Genomic DNA, 11,604 nt, shown 5'->3' with positions numbered 1-11,604 from the left:
CTCTCTCTCTCTCTCTCTCTCTCTCTCTCTCTCTCTCTCTCTCTCTCTCTCTCTCTCTCTCTCTCTCTCTCTCTCTTCCTCTCTCCTTTCCGGTCGGTGGAACGCGGAAATATGTATACGCAGGGTGTTCCCTGCTTTTACCGTTAATATCCCAAAATATACATCTTTTAGTGTAATTTATGCTGACTATTTACAGAAGCGTAGAAATGTAGTAATGGCCGGTGTAGCTGCCGGTTCCATTATTGCCATTTATTCACTAATCCCATTAATACCCTGAAAGGTATATTAATTTCCAATGTAATGCTTTTTATCTCCCCGACGCTCGGATAAACCGGTTCGCGCTTGATGAAATACACGCTCGCGCGCGACACCCACGCGCGCAATTATCATGGAAACGTCGCAGATGTGAGCCATTTATGTTCTTTACCGTTCATTTCCGCTTGTCCCTCCATCGAGAGTGTCGTTGCCGCGAGAGCACTTTTAATCTAAACTGTTCTACGATACCGATTGCTAATTGATTCAATATACATTTCGTAAATGCCCTTTCCACATCTAAGGATGATCCTGCTTGTGGTTCATCAGTGATTCATTGAAATATATATTTTTATGAATTGACAAATATTTTTACTAATTGATAAATATTTGCTTGGCAACCCGTGATCGCTGCATACAGTTGAATCAAGAAATATTTCTCAGTGTACTAAAGCATGATTTTGTACGATTTTTAACCGTCTTCTTACATTAAAAATGCCACTTAAGGGAATGCTGGAGTGACTGTGCACTGTTTGCACCTAGAACTGTCGATTCATAAAAACATTTGTGTAATACACAAATTATAAGGCTTATGCGTACAGCTCGAAAGCGTTCGCATAATTTGTATATTACACAAATGTTTTCATCAACTGATAGTTCTATAAGGAGCAAAAGGTGCAAACAGTGCGGAATCACTCCGGCATTCCCTTAAGTCCATAAATGGTCTTGATACGATTTTTGCTCTCTATCTACTCACTCGGATGAGCCACAAGCAAGATCAACCTTAGGTGTAGAAAGGCATTAATAATGACCTCGAGCGCCGTTTTTCTATATACTGGTATCATCCGTCGCGCTTATCTTCCCGAGCACGAGTATTTTCGCACATTAGCGGAAGGAATCGCGTTCATATATCATCAACCTCCGCGTGGATCGGAACGTAAACTTTCGTATTGTATCATTTTATGTTATCTCGTACTCGGCGGCGAAATTGCATTTTCAATTCCGACGCCGCTAACGTATTCGTCACGCGGATGGCGAGAGTGCAAACTACCAGAAGGAAAAACTACGTATCTCAGGAAATATCGCGTACCTGGGTATTCCTCGTATATCCGTATCCCATAAACCTCTCATCGTGGGGCGGCGCGATATCCCTTGCCACGTAAAACGGCTCATAAAGGAATTCGAAATTCGTCACGTCGTGACTAACGTAGACCCTACCCGTCTTTACGTTTTCATGATGTATATGATTCGGTGATACGTCCTGCAGCCACCTGTAAAGTAAAAAAGTCTTTAAAACGTCTGCGCGCTACGTGCCGTCCAAAAATTTCACACGTTTAGTTGACAATTCATATTTTATGCACGAATTATTATCCAAAAATATTGTATAATCTCTGGATAACAGCAAAATTGTCCAATTATTATTAACAAATTATCACCGAGGTCGTACAGATAATACGACTTGTTGTAAAAAACATTATTATGAATTCATGAATTGTTACATTTATAGCGTTTAATCAATTTCAATCAACGGCTGCTAAATTGATTAGTACTTTAATCGTTTCCAACTAATATTAAAACGTACGCAATTTGAAGAAATTTCTAATGAATTAATACGATATTAAATAACGCGTTTAGTGTAAAGTGTGTCATTTACCTTGTAAAATTCGTGGCAAACTGATTGTGTATGAAGACTTTCTGGTGGAAGGGTCTGGCCAAGCCTTTCCTGGCGAGCCTGATCAACTCCGTCTTATTTTGGGGAAATCTCACGCGCGTGTCCAACTCGTACGTGGGTATTACGTAGGCGCACTTATCACAGTTGTCGTTTCTGAGAAACTCGTCGAGCACGGCCGTCAGATTGAAGCTCGGCACGATGTCGACATCCGTTAGAAACACGTAGTCCGTCTGGCAGTTTTTGCGCGCTAGGTTCCGCATGTGGTTCTGCGGATATACGTTCCGTATCCGCCAATTGGTCTGCTCGCTGGACACGCGGGTCATGAGCTCGTTGAGGGTGGCCTCCGGTTTGGCACAATCGACGATGTCCGGCAGCTCGAAGACGCGCGGCTGCTTCCTGGGCGTTCGCATCTTCGGTACCGCCAAAGAGAAGATGACTCTCTCTCGGATGGACTCGTAGCACCTCCTCAGGTACACCAGGTAACGCTGCAGCACCTCGAATTCCTCGTCACCGGCGGCATAGAGCGCCACGGACATCGGTCCGGTCCAGTGGAGGGCGACCTGTACCAGCGAGTGTAGCTTCTCCACGGAGCTCTGGGTGGCCAGGCACACCCGGTAAGTTTGCGAGAGCTCTGTAAATCTGCTGCCGACCAGCACAGAGTCGAACGTCCGGAATATCCGCCGGGCGTCCCATCTGCCGAGCTTAATGTCCAGCTTGAGACTGTTAGCGTCAGGTGACGTGGGCTGGTAATCCTGCGTGATGCATTCCGACTGTTGCTCGTGCTTGACGAGGGTGCCGAGATTCCAGTCGGTGACGGCGCTCACCTCCACTTCCCGTGGGATCGTTTCCGGCGCGCAAGTCTCCGATTGCAGCAGCAGAAATGTCAGCAGCATGTTCGACAGCGCCAGGATGATCACGCTCGTCAAACTGAGATTCCATGGCCGGCATCCCAGCTGGAAGAAGAAACGAACGTACGAGTCGTGTATTGCCGCACCTCGGACGTCGACTTCGGGAATATGCAAGAGTAATTTCTGACTGATGATCGGACAGTTGGGTGGGTCAGCAATATAAGCAAGAAGTTTTTTCGAAAGATTTCATCGATACATTTTACGCCCCTTCCGCGTGCCTACGACATGAAGAAATGAACTCACCAGAACGATATCAGTCTCTAATACAATAACGTTATATGTGATGAAGCAAAGTGATAATATATGCGACGATTATTACATAAATTCTGCCGTGGGACGTAAGTTATCGTCGAATCACCATTTTCGTGCTCGAGGCAAGGGGGCGAAGTCGCTGAAAACATGACGTAGAAAATAATCGTGAGGCGAATATCGTGTGCTCTCGTCATAACGTGTTCGCGTTAAGACCGAGGAGTAGCTCCCTTTGCCGTGGCGCGTTTTATGTTCGCCATTTATTCTTCCAGAACCGCGAGGCACAATGTGTCGCCGGCTAGCGTGAATAATTTCATAGGGATACGTGAGCGGAATAAAACGGACCGTGGCGAGATGAGGCCGTCGTGTAACGACGAATCTTGCATTAGTCCCCGGTGGCGAACTAACGCCTCGAGAAAGATTACCCCGAACAAAGCGAATCCTTTACAAAAACAGTCGGAGCACGTGTAAAATTTGTTATTTATTTATGGCAGGTCAGCGTTACGTAAAATATGCTTATGCGCTCAAAAAGAGCGCGTTCTACTTTGCGGAATAAAGTTTAATCGAAAGCTTTAAATAAAGATATTAATTTTTTATCATCGAATCAAGATATGAAAACTCAGAGAAAGTACAATTCGGCGTTTTGTCGTTTAGTCGCAGCTGGTATAAATTTGAAAAGAGAAATGATTAGCCTCAAAACTAAAAAAAGGTCGCTAGTGTGACTAGAACGCGAGACTAAAGCAAACGGCAGGAAAATACACCCGGCAGGAAAATGCAGTCAAGCACGCGCGCATTGTTCTACACCATCTCTGAACGTATCAAAATGTGTAATCGGATTATATCCTTCGCGCGTATTTGCGAGGGAAGTCAAGAAAGCCGAGCAGGGTGCGTTTAAACCGGGGATATTTCGCTCTCTTCTATAAATAGGGAGATTACCGCGGCATTGGGGCAATATCAGAAAAACATGGCCAAAAGCATAATTTTTCTTTAAAAGTAAAGGAGAAAAGGTGCGACGTGTATTCGAATATTTTTACCTTCGATTTTTTTTAAACCATTTTAAATTTAAAGCGAAATAATGGCGAAACTGTTAAGAACGTCGCTCATCATTTTCTTCAAATTACGAGCGAATATAATATGCACGTCTGTTTATATACTTTTCATTATATGCACTGCCTATTTAAATATAAAAAGGATCGCATAAAAATAGAAACTTTAATATTTATGATACGTAATGTTGCAAGAGTTCATTGCATATACCGGAAGTAATGTTACTGTATTCTATTGTCATGAAAGCATTAGTTCCGCCTACAAATATAAGATGACTGCGATATTTTATAATTAAAAGTCTACACACTATAATCTCGCAAAAACGAATTCTCGAAAACATTCGAACTTATATTTATGTATGAAGAGATAAAAGATTATCTTTTCCTAAGCATTGAATAAAATCTTTTCTTTCTGCAAATCATACACTCGAGCCACTTGTGCAAATGACCCTACAGATTGGTCTAGAATAGGTCATTTTTTAATAACAAGACACACAATACAGGTATATAACTTTATTGATTAAATTCAGGAGATAGAAACGCAAGCAAACTTAATATTTGAAATTTTAGTCGCGTTTTTAAAAAGTTTGTACAAAAATACCTCGCTGTGCAACGTTCTAAGCGAAGAACTTACGATAACATTGTAACGGCTGGCGTTGTTTTTAAATAAACTCATAGAAGTGGTTCGGTTACCGGCGAAAGTACCAAACTACCCCGAGTAACTTATCGACAACAGTCTGTTGTGACTATCGAGCGCAAGACTGCTTTGCCGTCCTAATTATCGTGAGTCTGCTATCCGACAGGACCCATTGCCGAAATCAGTGTCGGTCCCGTAAATAAAATAGCGGGAACGACAGCGTACGAATACTGAAAATAATAAAAAAGACGAAAACACGTGTTTTTGTTTCGTTTAGGTGCTATTTTCATATAAAATTTACTCTACAAAAGTAACATAAAAAAATTATAATTATCCTTCGCGGTCTTATCTCTCTTAATATTATAAAAATGATAAAATCCGAGAAACGAATTTTTGTATCACAATCACAACTGTAAACTGAACGTAACATCTTATTCAATCAGCTAGAAAAATACAATCGCTGCACAGCTCTCGTAAAACAGACATCGACTTTTGCTTTCCTCACAGCAGTAAAATCTTCAATATTTCGTTCTCAATTTGGCGCGGACAAGGCGGCGCGAGAGGCACTGGCAACCCTAACTTTTTCAGTTGCTTTAAAAATCAAAATCCCTTTTCGTTTAATATCGTTACTTTTATTATGAAACGAGTTTCGTATGTTCGCTTATACTTTTATCTTTATAATACGAACAGTTTAAAGACCCAGCTGAGCCCTGCCCCATGTATTGTCCCAGCAAGGATTCCCGAGGTGAGAAATGCGATGCTGAAACTTGCCGCGTATCGAATTGCCCGAACGCTCCGATAGCGGGGCCACGCAAAAATCGCTAAACCGCGGGCGAAGCAGCCGGCGCGGGAAATCCGCCCTAATGCGCCCTGGGGGAACAATGTGTTGCATCGCGCGGGCGTAAACGCCGGGTCGTAAGTATCCCACCGTTCCGCGCCGAGGGCAAAGAGCGACCACGTTACCTACTAACTGCGAACCCACCGAAAATTATATACACACACCGATAAGAAGTTGGCGCGGGGGCAACCCTTCCTCGCGCCGCCCCACGCGCCCACCCGCTTTCCATCTGGATGTTCAACCGGCGGAACTAACACCCGAGGTAAGATCTTCGCGCCCGAGGGATATAAATCATTCCTCCTCCTCCATTTCCTCTTGCCTCCCCTGCGGGCGCCCCTCAACCTTCCCGCATCGACCTGCGGCCTCGCCGACGGACAAACGTTGGCTATTCGGATGTGCGGCGGTCGTCTCTTGGAGCGCGAGCGCGCGAGGAAGCCTCGAGTGGAAATGCATCTTCTGGAGGAGCCTTGACCGACTTCGAGGAAGCGGATATCGAATGCATTAGGATGCGGAACGAGTCGTCCGCGTAATGTACTCTCTCGCGCGATGTTACGCTCCCCCGCGAGTCGCGGCCTGTGTGCGCAACGCGTACGTGTACGTGTGTGTAACGCATGTATGCATACCGCAACGCATTACATGCCGTTCCTCCCGCGGGACAGGCTGCACTCGATGGATATGGCAAGTGCAAATGTTTGACGATTCGAAGGCGCATCCAGCGCGGTACGTCAACGCCGACACCGACGGGAAACCAGCGGGTGTGCGACGACATTTCCGCGATATTCCGCGTGTTATCTCAGCGGGCAGGTGCGGAATCGTGAGTAAGGACCGGCTCTCTCTCTCTCCCCCCGTCGCTTTCCCCGAAACCCTTTTATCTCCAGTCGATTATGAGCTCAACGGATCTCGGCCCGACGCGTTTCACATCTGACGTAGGTAATTGAGCAAAATAGTTTGAATTTTCGGCGCGCCGGCAACCGCGGGCTGTTTCAATTTAAAATTACCACGCGCCGGTGAAAATATCCAATTATAAGTAACGCGGCTGCAGCACCGAGGAAACGAAATGTTAACATGGAAATTAATTGTTTAATGCCGGCTACCTCAATACCAGCGATCGGCCGGCCGTAGTTTTATTGTTCTATCGAGCTTTTCGCGTTTGCAACGCGCCCACAAAGCAGGAACATACACAGTCGCGCTTGTTTGGCACGTTTACCGCGCGTTTTCACGGATAATATTTGAAAACGACGCGCCTGTTACACACATAAGCCCTGGATGGCCGTTAAACGCGCCGCCGCGCCGGGAGAAAAAATACGGGAAATGATGGCCGCGTTTGGAGGAATTGTTTAACGCGACGGCGACGACGGCGACGATGGGCGAGCCGGAAGCTGGCGAAAAAATTCCGGCGCGTACCATATTTTTCTTAGTGCGCGCCGAGAAAGACCGCCATTACACAGCGCGACGGTACGTAAACCAACCAACTTCGTCATAACTATTTTCTTATAATTTGTTCGGCAAACGCGATTTTTCCGCCATCATGTTTTCGTTCCATTTCGCTGCTTGTCGTATCATTATTGCGAAAAAAAAAAGTGCGGGCGGGCACCTCGACGGCGCAATCATCTTTGTTTCCCGCGAAGAAAAACGTAGAAGCGTTGCAACCTACGGAAATGCCGCGCGACGGAGCGAGAGTAAACTTGCGAACTACTTGTCGTAGGGCAATGTGAGACCGCGCGTTAAGCCCCGCGTTAAGACGCGTGTTTCAGTCATTGTCACGTGAGTCAATATACGACGTGGAAAAATACAAGGTGATACTTGGAATATTCCAAATGTAAGCTGTAAATAGAAGGATTTTTCATAAATGCCCGTGTTTGCGAAAGATTACCCCGTCCCAGCGATATTTCTCTCGGAGCGAAAGCATTATCGCGATAAAGTTTAAGCAACAACGTAACAAAAACTGATGCGGTAGAAGCGATTACAGCGAGAGAGGCGAGCGAGCGAATAGAAATAAAAAGCAAATATACTTGTCTGTTAAACAAATTAATGAATACCCCGGAATGTGTTCCGCGTTTAACAAATATCAAGATAAGAGGTTGCTGAAAAGCTCTCCGCGCGTTATTACGAAACTTGCGGGCGTTCCTTCTCGTTACCGCGACGCCCTTCGCCGCACACGTCGCTAACGTCCGCGGAAGGACGGGGCGTCGGCCGTTGAGAAGGAACATCAGTTGCAGGTATTTTTACAAGCCAGTGCGGAAAGCCCGAGTGCATCCGTGCGCGCCGGTGTAAAACGCGAGAAAATTCCTGCCGCTGTCGACGTCCACCCTAGAGAGAGAGAGAGAGAGAGAGAGAGAGAGAGAGAGAGAGAGAGAGAGAGAGAGAGAGAGAGACAACCGGCCATCCTGGGGTCCCCCGCGTGTCTGGTGGGCGGATATATTAACTCGTCGTGTGACGTCGCGCACGGCTGCGGGAAAAGAGGGTAAAAGAGGGACTGAGAGACGTCCTCCGTCGTGTTCCCTCCGCAAGGATGTTTGCATGCTATTACCGCTAGCAAATCCCTACGTCGCGCGCAGCGGACGCTCATTACAATTGCAAGAGAGGGCCGGCGTGCGCTCTGGCTCTCTCTTTCTCTCCCCCTCTCCCTTTCCCTCTCTCCCCCCGTCTCTCCGTGTCTCCCCTGTCTGTCTGTGTCTCTCCCTGTCTCTCCCCCCCTCTCTCTCTTTCTCTCTCGCTCGTTCGTCGCAGGGTAATATCAGAATGCATTGAATGTGCATTCGGAAGCGTCTCGATTCCGCGTTCTTCGAGGACCGGCCTGCCATCCCACCCCTCTTACCCTCTTTCACCTCCGGCGTGCAACCGCCGACGCGGCCGCCGCATAAAGAGGGAGAAATTTCATATTTTCGCGCTCGTGGGGGGGAAAACTCTCTTCGAGTCCATTAAAGATGAGCCGCGACGTGAGACGGACGTACCATAACTCGAGCGACCTCGTGCGATGGGTCTTTGTATCGATTGAGATTTAAGGATTGAGGAAAGGGGAGGGTTTAATTAAACCAGCAGAATATAGGGAAGAGCGTTTCGAATTCGCATCCGATATTACGATTCCAGATTGATACGCGTATATGTGTGTGCACGACTTAAAAAGGATATATGATATTTTCTCCCTTTGCCCGCGAGATTTTGAATTTCAAACTGTTTGACTAGATGATCTCTCTCTCGCTCTCTTTCTCTCTCTCTCTCTCTCTCTCTGATCTCATCATGCTTGCTTGCAAAATCCGGTCAGCGATCGACGTTGCACAGTGACATCAAACGTTCGTCAATCGAGTCCACCACAAAGTAGCATCGTTCTCCGATAAATGCCGCGCCTTGTACGGTAAGCAATGGGCACGGTAAGCTCGTGTGGACGTCGCTTGCAAATACGCGGCGATTGCGGCGGTAAGGGCAACTATGATCCATGAAGGAGATGAAAGAGGGAGATCGATAGGTGGATCCGCGCTTTGCGTGGCCGAAGCCGATCAACGTCGGTCGGACACAACACAACTGTCGAGGGCGCACGGGCGCGCAGTTAGTCGATATTCATTCCCGAGGCTGTAGACAAAGAGCATTTACGCAAATGTGTAACAGACTCGGAAACAGCGATGTAACTAAAAAGAGGAGGGGAAAAAAATTGAAAGAAAAATAAAATAGAGAGAGAAACATATGTATCTTCTCGGCGTGGACTGTCATCATCAGTCGAGTCTGATTAGAAATCTCAATCGTTCCCTCGCGCACGCATTCTCCGCGTTCTCCGCGAGAGCTCGAACACGTCGATTACGGTTGAATAGCCAAAAGCTGCCGGGACGCAGGGTGACCGATGGTCGTCACGGCGCGGCGTACGAAGTTCCAACGACCTATGGTAATTCGAACACGATGGGAACTCATGTGCGCACCCAGGTATAGCTGCTTGCCAATGCAACAGCTCTACACGTCTCCTCTACACGGTACACGGAGGGCCGGGCGGTGTAGACACTGACGTAGGTATGTGAAGTATACTCGAACGGAGGCGCGGCGAGACGGTGCCGATGTGTACGGAAGGTGGAGTCACGGCATGATTGATTATGCGAACACGTTGTTATCACTGATTCAGTTCTGCAGCGTTGTAGCGCGCGTTTACCGGCTGGAACCGACCGTCGAATGTGTGCACATTACACAACTAACCCATTATCAAATTGTGTACTTGGGCTGCGGTTCTCGCTCGCGCTCACGAATCGCGGAACGACCGTATCGCTCCGGGCAGAGATAAAACCGGGTCGAAAACCCTCTGTGAAAATCTCCCGACCAATTTCGAAAATTAGACGTCCAGGAGCTAAATTCCATCGGCCGTGTTTTCATTCGTTGATTTTTTTTCCACGGCGATTACACGCGTATGGGACGAGCGGGTTCTCTGTACAAGCATGAAAAAAAAAACCGGAACCATGAGTTAAACTAAATATCGAAATCTCGCTGCTGAAACCATAATTAAGAACAATTAAGTGTATCTTGATGCCGAATCTCTTAAGGCCTGTGTCCGCGATGCTAGAACTTTGTCCAAGTTCTGAGAAATGTATAGCTATGTATGCCAATCTTTTATGGAGTAGCTGCAAGTTGATTGGCTACACTTTTCTCGGAACTTGGTCCAAGTCCTAGTTCCGAAAATGGTGTAGCCAATTGACTTGCAGCCCTTACGGAATAGCTGCGATTTGACTGGCTATATTAGAACTAGAACTTGAACGCAGTTCTTGAATCGTGAACACGTGGCTTTAGAAACTTGGAGCTTCGCGCTCTTGTTCCGCGCGAAGCGACGGACCGGAACCGTCAGAGAATCCGGCGTTTATGCGCTCATCAATAATGTTTTGTAATTCGAGCGGGCGACAGGAGATTACGAGATTGTCTATTCTGCTCCGCGGCACGTGACGGCGCGCGGCCCTCGCGCATCCGTGCGAAATTACTTTTGCAACGCGGCTACACACGCAGACACGGCCGTATTTCCGTGCGCTCAACCACCACGAGAGATCCAGGATGACTCTCGCGCATTTTTTTTTCCCCTCATATCCCGACGTCCCGGACGCCATCCGGACGGCTTCGATAACGGACGCATGTTCTATGCACGTCCGAAAAACCGCGACGCGCGATTTCGCAGTTTTCGAGCGGGAGATCCGCGTTCCCCGTGGGTCAGATTAACGAGAAAATCCGAACACAATACCTCCTGTTGTTAATAAAATAAGGGGATGAAAGAATCGATATCGGGAGGCAGGGCGAGTACTTTTTTCCGCGAATATTTTTTCTATTAATAATTATTCGCATCCGCCATTCATCCCTCAATGATTTTATTTATCGCGCAACGTGGAAACACGCGGAGATCTTCGGCATAAAAAAATCAGACAAATAAACGTGCATGTAATAAATAGAAGAGTTGATCAGTGAACGATAACATATTCCCGGCCTGTATAGGAATACACCGAGAATCTCAAAAATATCTCTCTACGACGGTCCTGTTGCCGCTGTTTTCCCGGCCAAATTAAAATTTTTATACATACTTCAATAACAACACTTACGCCTCAGGTATTTTTACTCCCACTATTGTCGTGCAGTAAGTCGTTTTTCTTATCGCACAAAATATATCGATCGTTATTTATCAAATGACTGGTTTATCTAACGCGAACAGTTTTTTCACATTTATATTGCTTTTACTCGCCACTGTTTTCATTCGCCTTGCCCGATATCAATCTTGATTCGTTATCTCTGCTAGTACGCCAATCCACGTTCTCAGCGCCCCAAAAACGCATTTTTTTAACGCGCCTGTTTTTATTTCGCATCCCGCCGTCCTAAAACCATACGATAAATTTTATTCTGTATCGGAGTACGCTGCGCCGCGGAATGGCATGAAAGAAAGGCCGAAATGCCGACGTATAACGGGGAGGAAGGCGAGGGAGGGGGAGAAAGGGAGAAAGAGAGAGAGAGAGTGCGGAGTCTCGCGTGCAGATAACGGATAAAGACTAAAT

The 11,604-nt window shown here is 46.7% G+C and overlaps 1 protein-coding gene across 1 annotated transcript in view; it reads right to left on the bottom strand.

Moving 5' to 3' along the window:
• The window catches only part of LOC105559825 (beta-1,4-glucuronyltransferase 1), a 40,659-nt gene that overhangs the window by 20,187 nt on the left and 8,868 nt on the right, over positions 1-11,604 (bottom strand). Inside the window, exons 2-3 of the mRNA XM_012008425.1 lie at positions 1,907-2,877; positions 1,343-1,523 (exon numbers count right to left, since the gene is read on the bottom strand). Coding sequence (XP_011863815.1) covers positions 1,343-1,523; positions 1,907-2,877 — 1,152 coding nt within the window. The remainder of the gene's footprint in view (positions 1-1,342; positions 1,524-1,906; positions 2,878-11,604) is intronic.

The sequence above is a fragment of the Vollenhovia emeryi genome, unplaced genomic scaffold (assembly GCF_000949405.1).
Source record: "Vollenhovia emeryi isolate VEMERY1.0 unplaced genomic scaffold, V.emery_V1.0 DF939252.1, whole genome shotgun sequence".
Taxonomy (NCBI): Eukaryota; Metazoa; Arthropoda; class Insecta; order Hymenoptera; family Formicidae; genus Vollenhovia; species Vollenhovia emeryi.
This window is presented reverse-complemented; position numbering and strand designations above follow the sequence as displayed.